The following is a 23,857-nucleotide window of genomic DNA, read 5'->3' on the forward strand; positions in this document are numbered from 1 at the left end:
TCTGCTAGCAGCGCGACTCGATGAAAGGCGAGCTCAGGATGCACAGGGGAAACCCACCCCCATTGCAAGGAAGGTACCGGGACTGGTGCATAAATTCGGGGGTGATCCAAAGGACTACCAAGCCTTTAAGACAGAGATGCAGTATGCACTGAACCTGCAGTATGATGACTTTGCCGACGAGGGGGCGAGAGTAGCCTTTGTGATCGGACACCTGGAAGGGGGGGCTAGAGAATGGGTTAGACCCCTGATGGCATCGGATAATGACGCCTTGAAAGACTTGAGGAAATTTTTTTTAGCTATGGACTTGATGTTTTCCAGCCAGATTGAGGAGGGCATTGTACGCAGGCAGTTGATGGCGTGCAAACAGGGGAATCAATCAGTCCGAGAGTACTGGGCCCGATTTGCCATGATCATACACAGACTGGGGTGGGATCTGACTTCGGACCCGATCCAGATGTTATTCGAAGAAGGCCTAGCCCCTGCAGTGAAAGATGAACTTTCCCGCACGCCCCGCCCGCAGTCGATGGATCAGCTGACCAAGGCAGCACTTGCGATTGGCGCACGACAGGAAGCGAGGGCTCTAGAGAAGCGGGAAGGCAGAGGAGAGTGTTGGAATGATTTCCGCATTCCTGAGATGCCAGAACAGTCTTCCCAGCCAGTGGAGCCAATGGAAATTGGAGGCGCGCGCGCGCGGGGCTTCAAATTCAAACGAAGGGTGGAAGAAGGAGGGGAAAGCCGCTAAAAAGTGTTTCCTCTGCCAACAGCCAGGACGTTTTGCCAGGGTCTGCCCTCAAAGAAAGGCATGGCAAGGAATGGTGGGGGCTGTTGGGAGTGAGGAGGAGGGGGTTAAGGAGCAGGTAAAAGCCAACGCCTGGCTGCCGACAGGGCACAGCAGCCAGGCCAAGGACCAGTGAACGTGCCCAAGCCTGAACCCCCCTGAGCAGCCATCGCCGTAGGGGTGGTGCTAGAGCTACCCAACGGACATCCACTCACGATAAAAGCTCTGTTAGACTCAGGCAGCTCTTGCAATTTCATGAGTAAGGAATTCGCGTCAGAGCATCAGATACAGACTCTGCCCCTAAGTAGTCCTTTGCAAGTCACCACGATTGATGGGAGGGAACTTCTGGGGGGAGAAGTAACCCAACAGACGGTCCCCATGAGAATGAGGGTGGCCAGGCACGCGGAAGTCATTGCCTTTCACGTAGCCACCCTGGCGGGACCACCCGTCATATTGGGAATGAGCTGGCTGGCGCTACATGATCCGTTAGTGGGATGGCACCAGCGGGCGGTCTCTTTCGGGTCAGCTCACTGCTTGGAACACTGCCATGGGGGGGGGGAACCCGGGGATGGCAATGGCCAGTTTGGCAGGGCTGGCGGTGGGGGAAAAAGGAGAGATACCACCGCAATACGCCGACCTGCGTGACGTCTTCAGTGAGAAGGAAGCAGATAGACTACCCCCTCATAGGCCCTTTGACTGTCAAATCAACCTACTCCCGGGAGCTCAGCTGCCAGTGGGCAAACTGTACGCCATGTTGGACAGGGAGATGCAGGAGTTAAGGGAATTTATAGACAAGAACCTAAAGAGAGGCTTCATAAGCGAGTCGAGAGCGGTGGGGGGCATTCCAGTGTTTTTTGTAGACAAAAAAGACACTAATAAGCCCAGGCTCGTATTGGACTTTGGGGCCGTCAATTCGGTGTCAGAACCAGTAGCCTTCCCCATGCCCAGGGTTGACAACATTTTGACCAGGGTTAGGAAGGGAAAGATTTTTACCAAGCTGGACCTAAGGGGGGCTTACAACCTGATCAGAATGAGGGAGGGGGATGAATGGAAGACCACCATGTTTACCCCCCTGGGGGCCTTCGAGTACCTCGTTATGCCTTTTGGATTACAAGGGAGTTCAGCATGTTTCCAATCTTTCATGCATCACGTTCTAGGACCCTTGTTGTACAAGAACTGTGTAGCCTTCTTAGATGACGTGTTGATCTACTCAGAGGACGAGGAGCAGCATGTCAGAGACGTCCGGGAAGTGCTAAGCAGGTTACAGGCGAACCAGCTATGGGTCAAACTGGAGAAGTGCCAGTTCCATACAAGAGAGGTGGAATTCCTGGGGTACCGGTTGTCCGACAAAGGATTATCCATGGATCCGGGCAAGGTACAAGCGGTACTGGAATGGAAGACACCTAAGACCAGGAAGGACGTGCAGAGATTCCTGGGGTTTGGAAATTCATCAAAAACTTTGCCCACTTAACTGCACCCATCACCGATTGCCTCAGTAGCAAGAAGTTCGTATGGACGGAAGAGGCGCAGCAATCGTTTGACCGACTAAAGAAGGCGTTCGCTTCGGAAGAACAGCTCTTGCATGTGGATCTGCAGAAACCAATGAGGGTGGAGACCAATGCATCAGACCGAGCAGTAGGGGCAGTACTGCTACAGCCGGGAAGAGATCCGTCCGACTGGAGACCGTGTGCCTTCTTCTCCCGGAAGTTGAACAAGTCGGAACAGAACTACACAGTGTACGACAGGGAGCTGCTGGCCATTTATGAAGCATTTCGACGCTGGAGACATCTACTAATAGGGGCACAACACAAGATACAGGTGTGCACAGACCATAAGAACCTGGAATACTGGAGGACGGGGGACTTCCGGTCGGCGCCAGCGCTTAATGGCGGTCCTCCCTTCGATCTCCGGAGGAGGATTACTTCACGAGATCGGGTCTGACCACTACGGCAAAGCGGGGACCCCTAAAATCACAGGCGCGGAAGCCTGTGAACAAGGAGACTCGGTGGGCACCATTTGCGCCCCCCCTTACTGTAAAGGAGCCTTTTTAAAGGCTCCGGAGTGGCATCGGGGGTGCGTGCGGTGCTGAGAGTCGCTACCCAGCCCGTGGAGTGAAGCCACGTCGCCATAGGCGGAGAGCGCCGATTCCTTCCTGAAATTTGGACTGAAATTGAACACCCGTAAGTAGGATTGGAAAACTTACTGGGATTATAAAAAATTGCTTGAAATTTGGCCGAAATCGGGGACGGCAAATAAAGGAAGTCTGCCTCCCCCGGATTGCATGACATTTAAAGCAACGGAATTAGAAAGCTGCAATTGAAGGAAAAGCAACTTTGAACTGTTTGAACTGCTTAACTTTGACATTGAATTTGAACTTCCCACCCAGCAAGCAGGAGCAAGGGGGAAGAAAAGGGAATTCGGTTTAACCTGCATGAAAGAAAATATAAGGGGAAAATTTTCTGCTGTCTCTGACTCTGGGAACAGACTGCCTGGGCGAAGCACTTTGACAGGGGACTGTCAGATAAGATCTGCTGCAAAGCGGAGACTTTATTTGTTACAACTTTGGGATTTCATTGAAACAACAAATTGACAGTCTGTTGCAATTAGAAGATTGGAAGATTGTTGTTAAAAACTTTCTCTCTCTGGGGGCTTTTGGTTTCTTTGTTTCTTTTGCTTATTGGATATATTGAATTGCTCCCTCTAGAGGGTTGAAAGGTAACAGTTGTAACATAGACTCTAAAAAACAAGTCACTGGACTTTTCCACTCAAAAGCTGCTCCTGTGGGAACGACCTTGGGACATGAGCGGCTCAGCAGAAGAGATAGCAACAAGATCTAAGGCTAAAGCTGCACAAAAGAAAAGGGGCTCAATATCAGGCATATTGCCAACAGGCGCAGCTGGGCAGGAAAAAGGGATAAATATATTCATGGATTCAGTGACACAAGCACTACTTAAAATAAATGAATCCCTAGAAAACTTGACAAAGCAGAGTACGGAAAATACCAAACAGCTGACAGAACTCACAACAAAATTAGACTTAAACACCAAAAGCATTACATCCAACACAGAAACTATAAACAGATTGATTGAAGAAAACGCTACAATTCGAAAAATTGCTGAAGAAGCTAAATCCACTGCAGATATTACACAGGAAAAATTAGCACCTGTCTGTAAGAAGTTGGACGAACATGAGGCGGCCTTGTCTTTGTGGGAGATGCAGAGGAAGGAGAGGAATTTAAGATTAAGACTGGTCCCTGAAAGTGAAGGGGACAACCTAGTGGACTTTCTCACAAAAGAATTTTCAGAATTTTGGCAGGTAAACTTAGAGGAAGAAGAATTTAAGATAACAGCTGCCTTCAGATTGGGCAGAAGGCAAAACAGGAAGATTCCAAGGGATTGTCTGATAACTTTGAGATCTAAAGAGGAAAGAGATAAAATATTAAATCTGCATTATCAGAGAACTCTTGAGATCAAAGACGATTTTGTGCAAATTTACAAGGACATTCCAAAATACATTCTGGAGGCAAGAACTCATTATAAGAACCTGGTCTACCTGCTGAAAAAGAACAACATACCTTTTAGGTGGGAATTTCCACAAGGCTTGTCCTTTAATTTCAAAGGAAAGAAAGTTAAAATAAGAACAGTACAAGATAAAGAACAATTCCTGGATAGAAATGAGGAGGACCTTCAGAAAGGAGTACTAGAACTGACCTCTGAAACAGATCTTGGAAACCTGACATTCGGACTTAAATCACCAACGGAAGAAGAACAGCTGCAAGGAGCAGCCGGAGGTAACTGATTAAATAACAATGTCTCCGCGATTTATAAGTTGGAACTGTAATGGACTGAACCTTCCCAGAAAAAGGCGTGAGGTCTTTCACATCTTGAAAAGAGAACAATTGGATTTGATTTGTTTACAAGAGACCCATGTGATAAGGACACATAGAAAATTGCTTATAAATAAAAGATTAGGGCAGGAATTTATTTCTTCGGATAAAGTTAAGAAAAGAGGAGTGGTGATCTATGCAAAGGAGAAATTGGCCCCTAAATTGATTTTCAAAGATGAACAAGGAAGATTTTTGGCAACTGAGATACAAATCCAAGGAGAAAATTTTTTGACAATTGGCATTTATGCACCAAATGAAGGGAAGGCAGAATTCTTTAAGAAATTGCATGAGACATTAATGGATTACTTGGATTATAATGTAATTTTGTTAGGAGATATGAATGGCGTGGTTTCTACTAATATGGACAAAGCACAAAGACAGGTGGTCTCTAAGGATGGGAGATTACCTAAGACTTTTTTCGAAATGACTGAAAATATGGATTTGATTGATATTTGGAGAACAAGAAACCCTCTTGAGAGAGAGGGAACGTTTTTCTCAGAGGCACAAATGACATGGACAAGAATTGACCAAATATGGATTACAAGTGGAATGGCTCCAAAGATAAAAAAAGTGGAAATCTGCCCAAAGACATGCTCCGACCATAACGCAGTAAAGATGGAAATGAAATTAACAACAGCTGGTTCCTTTAGATGGAGAATGAATGACACCCTATTTAGAGACGATGAGATTTACAAAAAGGCCCAAAAAACTTTGAAGGACTATTTTGAGATAAACCTGAGGACAGACGTTGAAAAAAGAGTGATTTGGGACGCAAGTAAGGCCGTGATGCGAGGTTTCCTAATACAACAGAATTCCTTAAAGAGAAAGATACAAAACAAGAAGAAAGATAAGATCTTGGAAAAAATAAAAGAAGGAGAAAAGAAATTGAGATCTAAACCAAAGTCTCATGAGATTTTGAGAGAAATTAAGTTTTATCAGATGCAGTATATGGAATTGATGAATCAAGAGATTGAATGGAAAATTAAGCAAATGAGACAAAGGACATTTGAATCAGCAGATAAATGTGGGAAACTTCTAGCATGGCAATTGAAGAAGAGACAAAAATTGAATACAGTCACAAGTTTGGAGGTGGATGGAAAGAACGTTTTTAAACCAAATGAGATCAGCAATTGTTTTCAGAGTTATTTCAGAAGACTATATGCACAAGGGCCGGAAAATGAAGGGGATATAGAATATTTCCTTAAGAAATATGGATTACAAAAAATTTCGCAACAAAGTATGCTGGTTTTGAACGAGAAAATAACAGACCAAGAAATAGAGGATGCCATTCAAAATATGCAATTAGGTAAATCTCCAGGACCAGATGGACTAACCTCCAGATATTATAAAGCTTTGAAGGAATGGTTAATACAACCGTTGAAGGAGGTTTGTAACGAAATATTAGAGGGGGAAAAGGCACCTGAATCGTGGAAAGAAGCTGTTATTACACTTATACCAAAGACTGAAATTGAAAAAAATCAGATCAAGAACTACCACCCTATATCATTACTTAATGTGGATTACAAAATATTTGCTGACATTTTAGCAAAAAGATTGAAGAGGGTGTTGGTGGAGGAGATTCATAAGGACCAGGCAGGCTATCTCCCAGGAAGACACTTATCAGATAATGTAAGGAATATAATTGACATTATGGAATTGCTGACAGTAAATATTAATACAAAGGCAGTTTTAATATTTGTGGACGCGGAGAAAGCTTTTGATAATATTTTTTGGAATTTTATGAAGAAGAATCTCCATGGGATGGGGGTAGGCCAAAGGTTTGAAAATGGTATAGGTGCAATATATTCTGAACAAAAGGCAAAGTTAATTGTAAATAATGTGGTTACTGATGAACTTCTTATAGAAAAAAGGACACGGCAGGGGTGCCCAATATCCCCATTACTTTTTATATCAGTCCTGGAGGTTCTGTTGAATATGATTAGGGGGGACCAGCTGGTAAAAGGAATTCAGGTCGGAGCCAAACAATATAAACTGAAGGCATTTGCAGATGATTTAGTATTGACTTTACAAGAGCCAGACACTAGTACAAAAAGAGTTTTAGAACTAATTCAAGTTTTTGGTCAGGTGGCAGGATTTAAGCTGAATAAACAAAAACCTAAAGTCTTGGAAAAAAATCTAACAAATGTTGAAAGAGAGAGGTTTCAAAGTGAAACTGGGTTAATGGTGGCAAAGAAAGTTAAATATTTGGGGATTAATATGAATCTAAAAATGTGAACCTATTCAAAGACAACTATGACAAATGTTGGACAGAGGTAAAGAAAGATCTAGAAATATGGTCGAACTTGAAGCTTTCCTTGTTAGGGCGAATTGCTGTGATCAAAATGAATGTATTGCCTAGAATGTTATTTTTGTTTCAGACATTACAAATTGTGGATAAACTAGACTGCTTCAAGAAGTGGCAGAAAGATATATCTAAATTTGTCTGTCAGGGCAAAAAGCCCAGAATAAAATTTAAGATATTAACTGATACAAAAGAAAGAGGGGGGTTTGCCCTGCCGGACCTAAGACTGTATTATGAATCGGCAGCTATCTGCTGGTTGAAAGATTGGCTACTTCTTGAGAATACAGACATTCTGGATTTAGAAGGATTTGACAATAGATTTGGTTGGCATGCATATATATGGTATGATAAGGTTAAAGTTCACAAAGGTTTTAAAAACCATATTGTAAGGAAAGCATTATACAATGTATGGATTCGATATAAGGATTTGTTGGAAAATAAAACTCCTAGGTGGTTATCACCAATGGAGGCTAAGGAGGTGAAGAAACTTAATATGGAATCTAAATGGCCAAAATATTTTGAAATTTTAGAGCAAGAAAGTGGCAAATTTAAACTACAGAGTTTTGAGAAATTAAAGTCCAAGGTACGAGATTGGCTCCATTATTATCAAATATTGGAGACTTTTAAACAAGACAGGAAAATGGGTTTCCAGGTGGAGAAATCGAAACTAGAAACAGAATTGCTAGAACCCAATACTAAGAATTTATCAAGAATGTACAATTTGTTGCTGAAGTGGAATACAATAGATGAGACAGTTAAATCAGCCATGATTAAATGGGCACAGGACATTGGTCATGACATTATGTTTGCTGATTGGGAACAGTTATGGACCACCGGTATTAAATTTACGGCATGTAATGCCTTAAGAGAAAATATTATGAAAATGATTTATAGGTGGTACATGACCCCAGTCAAGCTTGCGAAGATTTACCATCTGCCCAATAATAAATGCTGGAAATGTAATGAGACTGAAGGTACCTTCTTTCACCTCTGGTGGACCTGCCCAAAGATTAAAGCCTTTTGGGAAATGATCTATAATGAAATTAAGAAGGTACTTAAATGTACCTTTTACAAGAAACCAGAGGCATTTCTCTTGGGCATGGTCGGCCAATTGGTGTCAAGGAAGGATAAGACTTTTTTTATGTACGCCACTACAGCAGCAAGGATTCTTCTAGCAAAGTATTGGAAGACACAAGAATTACCCACACTGGAAGAATGGCAGACGAAAGTGATCGACTTTATGGGATTGGCAGAAATGACTGGCAGAATCCGTGACCAAGAGAAAGAGACAGTGGAGGAAGATTGGAAGAAATTTAAAGTTTATCTAAAGAACTGTTTTAAAATTGATGAGTGCTAAAATGTCAAGGGAAAGGAAGATGCAGAATTACAGCTGAAACTGTTTGATGAATTAATATGAAACTGAGAAAGAAATTAAGTTTTAATTTAATTGGAGTAAAGGGTTGCTGAAAAACTATAAAATAAGGATGCAAAAAGGGTGAGGTATGGGGAAGTCCGAGAAAGATGGCTTATGGAAATGAGGATATGAAATTATACTTGTTTGTATGTCTTTATTTGTTGATGTTTGTATGTTATTTTGTCTTAAAATTGGAAAATTAATAAAAAAATTAATATAAAAAAAAAAAATACTGGAGGACGGCAAGGGTACTCAACCAGAGACAAGTGCGATGGGCACAGGAGTTTTCCAAGTTCCATTTTGAAATTCGCTACGTACCGGGGGAAGAAAACGTAAGGGCGGACACTCTCTCCCGGAAGCCAGAATATATGGAGGGAGAGGGAGCGCCGGAAGAAAGACATGTGATACCCAAGGACCACTGGGTGTGTGGAGCAGTATCGGTTGGGCAACGAGAACTGGTAGAGGGGACCGAGGGCGACGAGTACGCCCAAAACAAGCTCAGAGAGCTCAGGGGAGCAGGGGAAAACCCGGGGGGGGGGGTTGAGGAAAAAAATGGGGCGCTGTACTACAGGGGGGCGTTGTATATACCAGAGGGGCAATTGAGGAGTACTCAAACAATTACACGACAGCCCCACGGCGGGATATTTTGGTCAACACAAAACCATGTTGCTAGTCACCAGGCAGTTCTGGTGGCCAAAGGTGAGGGAAGATGTACGGGAATATGTCAGAGGGTGCGACCGCTGCCAGCGAGCCAAAGGAGAGAGGGCAACACCAGCGGGGTTGCTGGAACCATTACCCACACCAGAAAGGCCATGGGAGGCCGTGTCCATAGATTTTATGACAGATTTGCCCAAATCTAGGGGGGAAACGGCGGTCATGGTAGTAGTCGACTTGTTAACTAAGATGTGCCATTTTATAGCTTGCTCACATGCGGTGACGGCGGAGGAAACTGCCAGGCTGTTTGTAGAACACATTTTTAGGTTGCATGGCGCCCCCTTGAGGGTGGTCTCTGACAGAGGAAAACAATTCACGTCCAGGTTCTGGAGGAAGCTCATGAGCCTACTGCACGTGGAGGTCAATTTCTCGACGGCCAGACACCCAGAAACCAACGGGCAAGCGGAAAGGGCAAACAGTATTTTGCAACAATACTTGAGGTGCTATGTCAATGAGAGGGAGAGTGACTGGGTAGAAAAATTAGCCCTGGCCGAATTTGCCTACAATTACGCCGAGCATGTGTCCACGGGCATGAGTCCATTTATGGCCAATTATGGTTGTCACCCTAGGGCCTTTCCAGGGGGAGGGGAGGAAAGATGGAGTGTACCGGCGGCGGAACATTTCGTAGAAGAAATGGAAGCAATACACCAACAGATTAAGTTGAATTTAGAGAGGGCTAAGGAAGTGTACAAAAGGCAGGCAGATAAGAGCAGGAGGGAAGGAGAGACCATAAGGGTTGGGGACCGGGTGTGGTTGTCAACACAAGGGTTACCGTTCAAGGGAGGTTGCAAGAAATTGAGACCGAGACGGCTGGGACCCTTCGAGGTTACACAACAGGTGAATCCGGTGGCCTTTAGGCTCAACCTGCCGGACAACATGAAACTACATCCTGTATTTCATAGATCATTACTATCACCATACAGGGAAGGGTGGGAATTTCAGGGATGAGAGGGAGAGGTTCTCGCGGCACTACAAGTAGAAGAGAGGGAGCGCAGCAGTCATGTAGCAGAAATACTCGATTCAAGGTGGAAGGGTAAACAGGTGGAGTACCTAGTGGCGTGGGAAGGGGAACCGGAGTCAGAAAATGCATGGGTACCAGCGGAAACCATCAAGGATGAGTTTCTCTAGGGAGAGTTTCACCATAGGTTCCCAAGGAGGCCCAAACCCTTAGCTAGGTTCTGGAAGGAGCAATTTGGCACCACCGATGATGAAGAGGAGTTTGAGGGATTTCCGGACTCTGGGCAGGAAGAGGAAGAAGAATCTGAAGAGGGGGAATCAGATTGGGAAGATTTTTCAGGAAGACGGGATAGTAGTAGGTGGAGAGCAGTTTTCGAGTCATCAGAAGATGGGGAAGATTCTTTCCGGGGGTTCCCAGCCTCACCACCCAAAGAAAGGGGGAGGACAGGGGGTGAGGGGGGTCCTGGAGGGGAGGTGGATGTCAGGGAACTGCCATCGGAGCTCAGGGTGGTGGAGAGGCTCTCGGATGCTGGGAGACCCTCGGATGCTGAGGAGGGAACCAGCAGGGGGAGAGGGAGAGTTTCCGCTGAAGAAGGAGGGAAGGAGGAGACAGCGTCGGAGGTGAGGCTCAGAGACGCTTCAAGCGAGACCAGTGGTGAGAGCTCAGGACCTCCCCTTGGAACGCCCACTCTGCGCAGAAAGCTGTCGCGCAGGGAATCAAGGAGGAGACTTTCTGTCAAAGAACTTTTATGTTGGAAGAAATTCAGGAAACGCCCACTGACGGATTCTGCCAGTGATTAAGGCAGCCACGCACTTATGGCTGTCCGGTTAGGGAGAGTTTAAAACTAACTACAAAACTGGGAGCGTTTTAGCGCTTACGCACAAGCAACCCCTTATCCCATTACAGTATTGTATTGAGCTGCCGCAGCTGTGCTACTATGCGGCAGTGGGGTCAGCAGCACCTTTGACACGACTGATGTTTCTCCTAAGTAGATGCCAAAACAATACTTATAAATCTAAGTGTGGTGGTACTGTATACTTGAGTATAAGTGTATTGCAAATAAATGAGCAAATAAAAAAGTTTGTTTCTTTTTCCTCCCTTCTTTTGTAAACAAGACATAAGGCGTAAGTGTGGTGTCTGACATAAGCATAACAAAAGTTAATTTGGGGGCTAAATTAAATTTGGGGGTGCTGGGCGGATCTCTGCACCCCGGCGGCACATATGCTAAAGACGGCCCTGCAACCACCCATAACCGTAGTCTAAGGGATATATTTTCTCCTAGAGAAGCTGCTGGGAGGAGGGAAATGGATGAGGAGGGGAGGATACCAAAATCTTCCTCAGTTTTCCCATTTTGAATCCTCCTCCCCAGGTTTCAAAGCCAGGGAAAATGGCCACTTCTGCACCGTTATTTATCTGCTTTCCACTACTCAAACCCCAAGGAGCTCTTCCAGCAGAGGGAAAAAAAGAACACTGGGCTCCTGCAATATGAATATGTGAGCAATGTGTTCTTTGGTCTCTGCAGCCCAGAGAGATGTCCCACTAACACGCTCCCATGAATTGCAAGGAAGGACAGTGCCCCTGCACCACAAGAGTTGGATAGGAAAAGGAATTTTGACAGCCAACCAAGACACAGGTCAAACCAGTGGAAGGTTATTTGTGTGCAAGAGGGAATTTTTGACAGGTGTAGCTTGATATAAAGAGGTGAAGAAAAGTTGCACCAATTGAATGGATTTTAAAATATATTCTGCTCAATCAGATTGAAATTTGCCTAATTTACAATCTTCTGCAAAAAAACAAACAAAACCTGCAACCAGCTGGTGACCCAGCAGAAGTTGGCTTGTAAGGTCCACCATTTACCAGCTCTTGAGTCCTGACCACTTTCAATGTAGAAACACATAGCATCTCCTCCCCACCTTTTATAAGAGATCATTACAGTATATTGATTTGTTTATTAGACTGGACTGCAGTCATTCAGATAAAACCATTGGATTTTATTTATTTAGTACAGTAAATTGTGTAGAACATCTAGTTGTCTTATGCACTTCACAACAAATATTTCAGCTCAATTAATCTATTGAAGGCACCATGCTGAAATCATTTCAGATCCGTTTAGGTAAAAAGCTAGAGGTCACTAAGAAAATATTATTTATCATTTATCAGGCTGCAATCCTATGCACAGCTATTTAGGGCTTACTTCTGAGGATTGCAGTGGTACCTCGGTTTTCAAACGTAATCTGTTCCGGAAGGCCGTTTGAGTTCCAAAACGTTTGAAAACCAAGACTCAATAGGCAACAGCTAGGTCTCCAGATCTTACACTCACCCTTGTTGCATGTTTGACTTCCAAGGCTTGATCGAAAACTGAATAATTTACTTCTGGGTTTTCAATGTTCAAAAACCGAAACATTCGACTTCCGAAACATTCAAAAACCAAGGTACCTCTGTATAGAATTGCAGTATCAATTCCTCTTTTATCTTTTGCCCCCTTCCCCCTACTGTTGTTATAAATGCACTTACTAAAATCATTATCATAATTGGTTCAGGTTAACTTATTTGTCAAAACCACAAGGTCATAAAACTATTACTACTGCTATTTATTTCAGTTCTGAGTGTTTGTCACAGCCAGAGGTCTCATAAAAAAATAGGATTATGTCTTATATTCTTCTAAGCTGCCCACAAAACATGTTTTGGACAGCAACAAAACTTATAAAAATGAAAATACTTAAAATTCCCCTTACGGACACACAACTAAAAAATGGGTTAAGCAGTTAATAAATCATATAATAAAGACATTCATTATTAATTTCAAATATTTGTGCTGTCATGTCAAAGTCCAACAGAAAATATGATTTTTGCTACATACTTATTTACATACATAGGCTGCAGTGCTGTCCCCCCTTCACCTGGGAGCAAGTCCCATTGAACTCAACAGGGCTTTCTTCTAGGTATACAGGTATAGGAGATAGGGCTGGGCTGTTAATCACGCTTACACCCCTTCAGGACCCCCCCCCCCAGCCCTATTCTTATGAATATTTAAGTCTCGCCATTACTATTTCAGTTCAACTCATTTGGCAAAACCACAGGGCCATAACTCCATTCCTATTGCCTACTCCAATTATTATTTTGTGAAAACAAGGTCGAAAAACATTCCTGGTCCTTTCTTCTTTCATTATTCCTTATTCCCATTGCTATTAGTCAATTTTTTTATCAGTGATGGTATCATAAAGGCATTCTTATTCCTTACTCCTATTCCTCAGTCCTATTTTTACTATATTCTGCCAAGGACAAGCGCCAACTCCAATAATCACCCCTACCGCTCACCCCTACCCATCACTACTGCTACCATTTTTTTAAAAAACTGCATTTTATTAGCCTACAAAAACGAACCAAATACGAAGATCATAAACAAATACTGTGACAGAAAGGCTGAAAGGAGCATTCGCCCCTGAATTCCTGGCGCGCGCGAACACGCACGAACAGCTGCTTCTCCGCCCAGCCCGGTTTACGCGTATTCTTTCTATGCTGTTCGTCAGGCTGTTTTCCTGTGTATTCTTTTGCAAAGGAGTCCGCTTAATGGTGGTTGCTATGGACCAAATTTCCCCAACCCATTCAGACATTCCCTCCACCTCATTCTTCGGCAAGTGTCATCTTTGCAGCAGTATTATTATCTTGCCATGAGACAGAAGCCCAGAGGACACGGGTGTTGCCTCTCCGGGTCCCTGCCTGCCCCTCTCACCCCCCGCGCCCCCCGTCGCGGGGCACCTGCCCCCTTTTTATCCACTGAAATTAAACCGGGATCCGCGTCCCCCCGGGAGCGACGGGGCTGCCCCTCGCCAGGCCGGGCCAGGCCTCCCCGGCGCCTCACCTTCTGCAGGGCGCGCACGTTCTCCTCGCCGAAGAGGCCGCTCACGCCCTGGTAGACGCCGCTGGCGGCCCTCCGCAGGCTGTTCTGCTTGTCGGCCCCGCGGCCCCGCGCCGACCAGGCCCCGGGCGCCACCAGCAAGAGGAGCCAGAGCCAGAAAAGGAGCAGCAGCAGCCGCGCCCGCCGCCCGCCTCGCGCCGCCATCTTCTCGCGCGCGCCGCCGCCGCCGCCGGCCACCAGCCGCGGCCTACTCGTAGCGGCGAGCGCCGGCGAGGCGAGCGTGAGGGCGGCCGAGGCCGTTCAGAGCCGCGCTCCCCCCGCCTCGCCCCGCCTCGCGGCCCGGCCCGGCCGCCTTCCTTCTCGGCGGGGCAGCGCCCCCTCATGGCGGCTTCCTTCCTCAGAGAGGAGCGGACCCGGAGTCCAGCCGGCCTTGCCCTTGATACCCCCACCGGCCTTGTGTTACTTCACAACTCTCTTTTTTTACGGTTCATTTCACACCAAAGCCCCTGGTTGTTGTTGTTTGAATGTGTCATTTATAACCGGCCGAAGTGGGGCTGGCCACCAGCCAGGGTTTCCCCCGCTTGCATTGCAGGGGGTTGGACTAGATGCCCTTTGGGTGCGCTTCCAACTCTACCCTTCTAGGAGTCCAAATCTATCTTCTGTGGGGCTTACTCCCTGGGAACTGTGTAGAAATTCAACCTAACTACTAAAAAGGGAATTGTGGGCCGTGTTGGTGGTGCCAGGCTACTTTGCACCCTAGGCAAGGCTACCTACTTGCACCCCACCAAAATAATAATAATAATAATAATAATAATAATAATAATAATAATAATAATAATAAAAACTCCAGTTTGCAAAAACGGATGCCTTGTAGAAAAAAAAATAAAAGTGCAAAGGTTAAAACTGCTAAGTTTATTTTAAATTTCAATAATATGTAACACAACAACCTTTGATTATCTTCAAATACAAAATAAAATGTTTTTGGCGCACAAGTCATTTTGAATAATTTTGTGAATTGTGATGTTAAAATTTAAGTCTCTTAAAAGTTTTGATTTCAGGTTCATGGAAATCTCACTGTGCGTGCCTTTTCCTTTACTAATTTTGTTACTAATTCCTTCAGGTCAAGTGCTGAAATTTGCAAGTTATTTATAAGACACAATATAAACTATTCTGTATAAAGCTGAGGTCTTGAGCTGTAAGCTGCTGCCTAGTAGGCCTAGTGATAGCACTGGCCCTGCATTTTACTTCAGTGGGCCTTAGAATTTCAGCCTAACATGCAGTCCTGTGCACGCCTATTCAGAAGTAACCCAAATATTCTCAGGTAAATGAGCACAGGATCTTATTGATATGCTGCAGTCCTGGGAACATAGGAAGCTGCCTCATACAGAGTCTGATTCTTGGTCCACCTAGCTGAGTATTGTCAGCACTGAAAGGCAGAAGCTCTCCAGTGTTTAGGATCGTAGAGTTGTAGAGTTGGAAGGGACCCTCAGGGTCATCTAACCCAACTCCCTCCCAATGACAGGTGGCCACCCAACCTCAGGGGACATTCCCAGTCCTACCTGGAGATGCCAGGAGGACAGAACCTGGGACCTTCTGCAGGCAAAGCAGATACTCCATCACTGAGCTTCCAGCCCAGGCATCTCCAACCTTCAGCCTTCCAGATGTTTTGGCCTACAACTCCCATGATCCCTAGCTAACAGGACCAGTGGTCAGGGATGATGGGAACTGTAGTCCAAAACATCTGGAGGGCCAAAGGTTGGATGCCTGTTCCAGCCCTTCCTAAATACAAAACCTATACTTATACCTATCTCAGAATAATGGCACTTATTTTCAGATAAGTGGATACAGTAGATGTTATCAGAAATAAAACGTGCTGATTCAGGGTTTATTCCCAAGCAAATGGGTACAGCATTTCAGTGCAATTCTTTGCATGTCTACTCAAAAGTAAGCCCCACTGTCTTAATTGACACACATTCCCAGATAAAAGAGTATAGGACTGCAGCCAATCCATGCAATCTTACATGACTCAAAAGTCAGCCTTACTGATTTAATCAGGGCTTACTCTTAGGTAAGTACATGCAGGATTTCATCTTAACAGTGCAATTCTAAACATATCTACTCAAAGGTCAGAATTAACTACTTCAGTTATAGCTTTTTAAATTTAAATGTTTTATTGAGTTTTCCTGTAATAACATTGATCATATCAAACAAAACAAGTCCATAAAGAAACCAATAAGTGTGTGGAACATAACAGAATATAAGATATCAATAAAATTACCAAAATAGCTGGTGGTAGGTAAGTGAAAAGGCTTCAGTGCTATTTATTCCTAGGTGAGTATAGGATTGGAATTTAAAAGTATAATACTATGCACCTCTGCTCAGAAGTAGATGTGCAGGAGCAGGTTTTCTGCTACAGTATTGATATTTTCAAACTGGAATATTTCAAACACCTCCTCAAATCAGGCAAAGTGAAGCTTCAGGCAGCAGATGGTTGTTGATTTAATGTATTGTTTTTGTGGTGCTACTGTCCAGACAGCGGCGTAGTGTGGGTTGTCAGCACCTGGGGCAAGGCAAGTAATTTGCACCCCCTAACCCGGGGCAAGGCAAGTAATTTGCACCCCCTAACCTGGGGCAAGGCAAGTAATTTGCGCCCCTAACCCCTAACCTGCCACCGCTGCCAGCTTCTTCTTGCTGCTGCCTGGGCTGGGGTATTTACGGTAAGGTAGCCACGGCGGCGGCGGCGGGTCCGTGTCAGGTGATCTGAGGCGAGTTGCCGCTTGCCCGGAGGAGGAAGAGGGCAGAGAGGCGAGGAAAATGCAACATGGCCCAGCAGCGGCGGCGGCGGTGGTGGGGGGGCTGTGAGGAGGGGCTGCCTGGCGCGCCCTCCGCGGCCCTGACGCGCGGGGACCGCGACGAGCGCTGAGAATCGCTGCCTGCCGGACGCCTTCAGCCCGGACGCGCGCACAGCTCGTCAGTTCCGCGAGACATGGGGCTCTGCTACAGCCTGCGCCCGAGGCTCTTCGGCGACTCCGGAGGCGGCGAGCGCGCCCTCCCCCCGCAGATGTTGCGCCCGGTGCGGACGGGCCCCCCCCCACGCAACGCCACTGTGTCCAGAGAGGGACTTCTGAAATTTTCTATCTCAGTTGCCAAAATTATTTGGCTGACTTTGGCTACTATGCACCTTGATGTGGGCAGAGGGTTTGCTATTGTAGCAGCAAATGTCAAAAATCTGCTGCATGAGATGTGCCACCTCTGTTTAGGGTCCTGATCACAGGCAACTGTTTTACCATTCTATCCCCTATCAGCATCGCCCAATGTGGGGTAGAATAGTAATGCGTAACCATGCACACATGCTCTTGGCTGCACGTACACTGACAAAGCTACCTTCAGGAGGTTAAAAGCTATGCTTGATCATCTGTTAATGTCCTGCTGCTTTGGTCAGGGAAGGATTTAATACTTCGCACTTCAAGTGCAACAGATACATGTGAGAGACAGAATTATTATTTATTCAGTTTATATCCTGGCCTTCCAAAGGAGCCCAAGGTAGCCACAACAAGCAATAAAATAATATATATATATTTTTAATACATATTTATTAAAGTTTTTTGAACACAAATGCATAAATAATAAACAACATTACTTATATTATAACATAATTTCATCACTTCTTTGGACTCCCTCACGTCTCCCGCTCCCACTTACATCGTTACAAAAAAAAAAATTTTTCCAAGCAAATTACCCACTTGTTTACAATCTTATCTCCGCTCATTTAAATAAAATCTAACAATTCTCCAAAAAAATTTATATTTTCCTTAATCTCACTTATCGTCAAAATCAGATCTAATTCAGTGGTGGGCAGTTATTTATGATCTAGCATCCTTCTTAACATTCAACCAAATTACAACATTTTTGTAAATAAATCTTGAATTTCCTCCAGTCCTCCTCAACCCTCTCCTCTCCCAGGTCTCGGATTCTACCAGTCATCTCGGCCAGTTGCATATAGTCCATCAGCTGCATCTGCCACTCTTCCAGTGTGGGTAGATCTTGAGTTTTCCAGCTCTTAGCGATGAGTATCCTTGCTGCCGTTGTTGCATACATAAAAAATGTTCGGTCCTTCTTTAACACCTTCTGGCCGACAATACCCAGAAGGAAGGCCTCTGGTTTCTTGGTGAAGGTATACTTAAATACCTTTTTCAACTCATTATATATCATTTCCCAGAAGGCCTTCACTTTAGGGCAAGTCCACCAGAGGTGAAAGAATGTACCTTCATGTTCTTTACATTTCCAACATTTATTATCAGACAAATGGTATATTTTGGCAAGTTTAACTGGGGTCATGTACCATCTATATATCATTTTCATTACATTTTCCTTCAGAGCATTACATGCAGTGAAGTTCAGCCCAGTGGTCCACAACCTTTCCCAGTCCTCAAACATAATATTATACCCAATGTCCTGAGCCCACTTTATCATAACCGATTTAACCATTTCGTCTTGTGTATTCCATTTTAACAGCAAGTTATACATTCTTGATAATACCTTAGTCTTTGGTTCTAACAATTCTGTTTCCAACTTCGATTTCTCCACCTGGAACCCTACCTTTTTATCATTTTTAAAGACTTCTTTAATCTGAGCGTAATGTAACCAGTCTCGCACTTTATCCTTCATTTTCTCCAAACTCTGCAATTTCCAATTGTCTCCATCTTTTTCTAATATTTCCCAATATTTTGGCCATTTGGCCTCCATATTGGGTCTTTTTCGGGCCTTAGCTTCCAGAGGTGAAAGCCACCTCGGAGTTTTGTTTTCCAATAAGTCTTTAATGTCTGTATTTTGTCCAGACATTAAATACTGCTTTCCTGACAATATGGTTCTTAAAGACCTTATTGATCTTAACCTTATCGTACCATAAATATGCATGCCAACCAAAAGCGTTGTTAAAACCTTCCAGGTCCAATACGTCAGTGTCTTCGAGAAGTAGCCAATCTTTTAGCCAGCAGAAAGCTGCGGCTTCATAGTACAGCTTTAAGTCTGGCAGGGCAAAGCCCCCTCTTTCTTTCGCGTCAGTTAGTATCTTAAACTTAATTCTGGGCTTTTTGCCCTGCCAAACAAATTTAGATATATCTCTCTGCCACTTCCGGAAGCACTCCGTCTTGTCCACAATCTGCAATGTTTGAAACAAAAACAACATCCTTGGCAATACATTCATCTTAACAGCAGCAATTCGGCCTAACAAGGAAAGCTTCAATTTTGTCCAACTATCCAAGTCTCTCTTAATTTCAGACCAACATTTTTCATAATTATCCTTAAATAGACTCAGATTCTTTGCTGTTATATTTACCCCTAGGTACTTTACTTTTTTAACCACAGTTAATTCTGTTTCTCTCTGAAACCGTTCCGACTCTATATCTGTCAGATTTTTTCCCAACACCTTCGTTTTCTGTTTGTTTAATTTAAATCCCGCCACCCGACCAAAGTCTTGAATCAATTGTAACACTCTTTTCGTACTAGATTCTGGCTCCTGCAGGGTCAAAACTAGGTCATCTGCAAAAGCTTTAAGTTTATATTGTTTCGCTCCGACCTGTATTCCTTCCACCAACCGGTCCCCTCTGATCATATTCAAGAGCACCTCCAGAACCGAAATAAATAGCAAAGGGGAAATGGGGCAGCCTTGTCAATTTTAAACTCTTCTGTAACCACATTGTTAACTATCAATTTAGCTTTTCGTTCTGAATATATTGCATCAATCCCATTCTCAAAACCCCGTCCCACTCCCATTTCTTTTAAATTTCCCTTCATAAATTTCCAAGAAATATTGTCAAAGGCCTTCTCCGCATCTATAAAAATTAACACTGCTTTTGTATTTATATCTGTTTGCAAAAGTTCCAAAATGTCAATGATATTCCTTGTGTTAGCAAACAAGTGTCTACCTGGGAGAAAGCCTGCCTGGTCTTTATGAATTACTTCATTTAATACTTTTTTGAATCTACTTGCCAAAACATCTGCAAATATTTTGTAATCCACATTTAAAAGGGAGATGGGACGATAGTTCTTAAGTTGTGTCTTTTCAGCTTCTGATTTTGGTATCAATGTGATAAAGGCTTCTTTCCACGATTCCGGCGCCTTCTTCCCCTCCATAATTTCATTGCTGACCTCCATCAGTGGTTGTATCAAATAGTCTTTTAATGTCTTGTAGTACTTGGAGGTCAGCCCATCTGGTCCTGGAGATTTGCCCAATTTCATGTTCTGAATGGCATTTTCAATCTCTTGGCGTGTTATTTTACTGTTCAGGAGTGATCTATTTTCTTGTGACAATTTTTTAAGTCCATTTTTCTCCAAAAATTGTTTAATCTCAACCTCATCCTGCGGCCCTTGAGTATATAATTTTTTGAAATATTTCTGGAAACACTTTCTAATCTCCTTGGGGTTCTGAATGTTTCTTCCTTCAACTTCCAAATTTGTAACTGTATTTAATTTTTGTCTCTTCTTCAACTGCCAAGCTAGCAGTTTCCCACATTTATTTGCCGATTCAAAAGTTTTTTGTTTCATTAATTTAATATTCCACTCTATTTCCTGGTTTATCAGTTTAGAATATTGTGCTTGATGGAGTTTGATTTCTCTCAAGATCGGCTGTGACTTCGGGTTTAATCTTAACTTCTTCTCTAGTTCTTTTATTTTCTCCAAAATCTTATCTTTTCTGTCGTTTTGTATCCTCTTCCTTACAGCATTCTGTTGTATCAAGAACCCCCTCATCACAGCTTTACTTGCGTCCCAAATAATTCTTTTTTCCACCATAGTGTTCATATTTATCTGAAAGTAATCCTTCAATGCTTTCTGGGCCTTCTTAATAGTCTCCTGATCTCTGAACAAATTGTCATTCATCTTCCATCTAAAGGAGCCGGTTGGTAATAGTATCATGTCCATTTTCAGTGCGTTATGGTCGGAGCAGGTTTTTGGGCAGATTTCCACCTTTCCGAACTTAGGTGCCAGACCTCTAGTTATCCATATTTGGTCGATTCTTGTCCAAGTCAGCTGGGCTTCAGAGAAGAATGTTCCTTCTTTTCCCAAGGGGTTCTTCGTTCTCCAAATGTCAATCCAGTCCATATTGTCTGTCAATTCAAAAAAGGTCCAAGACCAAGCAATAAAATAATAAAAGCATCTTTAAAACTATTCCAAAGCAGATGCAGGTGGCATTGTATATTTTAAAATATTATATACTAAAATATTATATATCAAAATATGCCCTCTCATGATGATAAAAAATATAAACTAGATTACTGACAATTTCCTGCATTTTAATAGTACTCCAGCAATTGAAAGGTAGGAAATTGTCAACAGTAGTAGTAGCAGCAGCTATGTTTTTACCATTCAGGAGATGTCCACTTTGAGATGTGCTGCAGCCAACCTTTCTGCAATTCTACAAAGTCTGCACCAGGCTATATGTAGTAAAACCCTGCTTGGGTGTACAGAAAGTAATGGCTTCAATATACAGTATTTTATGGGCAGCAATTTGTAAAAAGAAACAGACAGATGCAGAGTTGTTCCTCTGCAGTCAAACATATGTGGAAAGGGTTCCTTGGAAGGCTTAACATGTTTTGATTAGTGCCAAAGAGACGCAAGTTCAAATCCCATATGAAGCTCATTGGGTGACCCTGATCCAGTCACCAGATGAGGTTGGGGGTGAACCATGTGTACTGTATTGAGTTCACTGGAGGAAAGATAGGATCTAAAAACAAAACAAAATTCTGTTCCGTTTCATATTTAATAAAATAATTGCCTGTAGAAGTCCGCTCGCTTTGGATTGGGATTCTAAAAGAACCTTAAAAATGTTTGGCTATTGCTTTACCTTAAGGGAGCCTAGGTGATATCATTCCGTTTTTTCTATTTGCCTGTATCCATTCAACATATCATTTTCTGTCTGATATTCTAGTGTTTTTATTTCTCTCTGTAAGTTGTGATGTGAGAGCTTGAACCTGAAGGCACTAATGAATGGAATGAATAAAGCCTAAGACTGCAATCGTATATACACTGCCCTGAGAGTAAGCCACATTTAATGGAACTTAGTTCTGAGTAGACATGTATAGGCTTGGGCAGTAAACTACCAAGGTTCTTATTATTTAGGACTTTCCCCCCAAGAAACTGAGGGCAGTGTGCATGGTTCTCTACCCTGACCTCCCATCTTATTCTCACCAACCAACCCCTCCCCCCGCCCCCGTGAGTTAGGCTAGAATGAAATATACTGACAGTTCCAAGGCCACCATACAATATTTGCTTGTGGCAGAATGAGAATTAGAACTTGTGTTTCTCTGACCTTAGTCTAAAGCTTCAACCATTATGTCATACTGTCTCTGTTCCTTTGCCAGGCACAACCTTGGTCATCCTGCTTTATGATAAAGTTTCTCTTTATTTGACTTCAGCTGGCTGTACTTGCAATCAGTAGCCACTGAACAGTGTTTGCTAATACCCTGTTGGCCCCAAATACAGTGGTACCTCGGGTTACAGACGCTTCAGGTTACAGACGCTTCAGGTTACAGACTCCGCTAACCCAGAAATAGTACCTCGGGTTAAGAACTTTGCTTCAGGATGAGAACAAAAATCATGTGGCAGAGGCGCAGCGGCAGCGGGAGGCCCCATTAGCTAAAGTGGTACCTCAGGTTAAGAACCATTTCAGGTTTAGAACGGACCTCCAGAATGAAATAAGTTCTTAACCCGAGGTACCACTGTACTCCTTTCACATCCATCCACCTGTGTGACTTGTGTTGAAATAAAAGTCTATTGCTTCCCTCTGTCTTCAGTGGGTTGTGTGTGTTTTGCAGCAATCAGTGACTGCTGCCAAAGTGATTGCAAACACCTCCCTGAGTGCTCAGCCTTGCCTTTTCACATCCGCCTATGTGGGAATGAAAATACATGCGCTTACCATCCTCTGCCCGATCATCAAGCTTGCCTCTCTGATTGGTCACACCTCCTTTCAGCTTTCCAGCTCATTGGTCTTCCCGGGGTGAGTTTCTTCAACATCTCAGGCAATTGGCCAGGTCTTGTGTCAGCTTCTGCCTTGCTCCCTAGATGTTGCATGCTCCTGGCGCTGGGCTGATGTGGAACCAGTCAAGCGTCAGCCAATGGCTGCTTAATCTGACTGTGGTGTGCTGAAACAGGGGATTAATCTGCCCTCCCACCAAATGACTGAGCTGTTTGTTAAGAGAACTGTGCTAAAAGGATCACAGTCAGCAGTGATTCAAACACACAAGCCATAAAATAACAAGATAAAGCAAATTTAATAACAAAATTAACCAGATGATCACTTTGATCATGACATGTGCAAGAAAAAGCCTGATCTGTCAAACAGCAGGTAAATATATTGGCCACATTCTTAGATGAGGTTGTTACCTAGTCAGAACTTTATTGGGCCAACAAGAAATATATCCTCTTGGCCAAATGTCAGAATTGGAGCAAGGGGGGTATTTGAGACAACCGCTTTGCTCTTATGCATGTGTTTTCTGCCATGCTGCACATCTGTGTACTAAGGCATCACATGCGGGGGGTGACATGAAGGATGGCTGCCAATCATGGTAGGAGAAACTACACATTAAAATCCAGCTAGGTCACATGAAAAGCTTCCAGAGTTCTTACCTGCAGTTTCACTCCATATCTCTTGTAATTATTGACTAAAATTTCATCTATAGTCTAGGTGCCACTACCATAGAGCATTGCTGCCTAGAGAGGAAGAGCAGTCTGACTATTACCGGTATTCTACAGAAAAATAGGAGGAGCATGGGAGAGAGTTGTCAAATCATCCTGGAAACCTCATTCCCTGCCTTTACATTCATTACCCTCCCCACTCAAACCACTTAGATGTGTATGAAAAGGTACATATTTGTGGTGTAGGAATGATACTCTGTGAATGCTCAGAGGCTGGGTCTCCAGGTCTTGGTTTTAACATAAAATCTCAGGG

The 23,857-nt window shown here is 43.8% G+C and overlaps 2 protein-coding genes across 2 annotated transcripts in view; one reads left to right on the forward strand and one right to left on the reverse strand.

The window, feature by feature from the left end:
* The window catches only part of BRI3BP (BRI3 binding protein), a 29,625-nt gene extending 15,495 nt beyond the window's left edge, over positions 1-14,130 (reverse strand). Inside the window, exon 1 of the mRNA XM_079957833.1 lies at positions 13,915-14,130. Coding sequence (XP_079813959.1) covers positions 13,915-14,115 — 201 coding nt within the window. The 5' untranslated portion in view covers positions 14,116-14,130. The remainder of the gene's footprint in view (positions 1-13,914) is intronic.
* Positions 1-23,857, forward strand: part of AACS (acetoacetyl-CoA synthetase) — a 415,323-nt gene that overhangs the window by 334,179 nt on the left and 57,287 nt on the right. The gene's annotated exons all lie outside the window — the stretch shown is intronic.

This window comes from Podarcis cretensis, assembly GCF_951804945.1.
Source record: "Podarcis cretensis genome assembly, chromosome: 16".
NCBI lineage: Eukaryota > Metazoa > Chordata > Lepidosauria > Squamata > Lacertidae > Podarcis > Podarcis cretensis.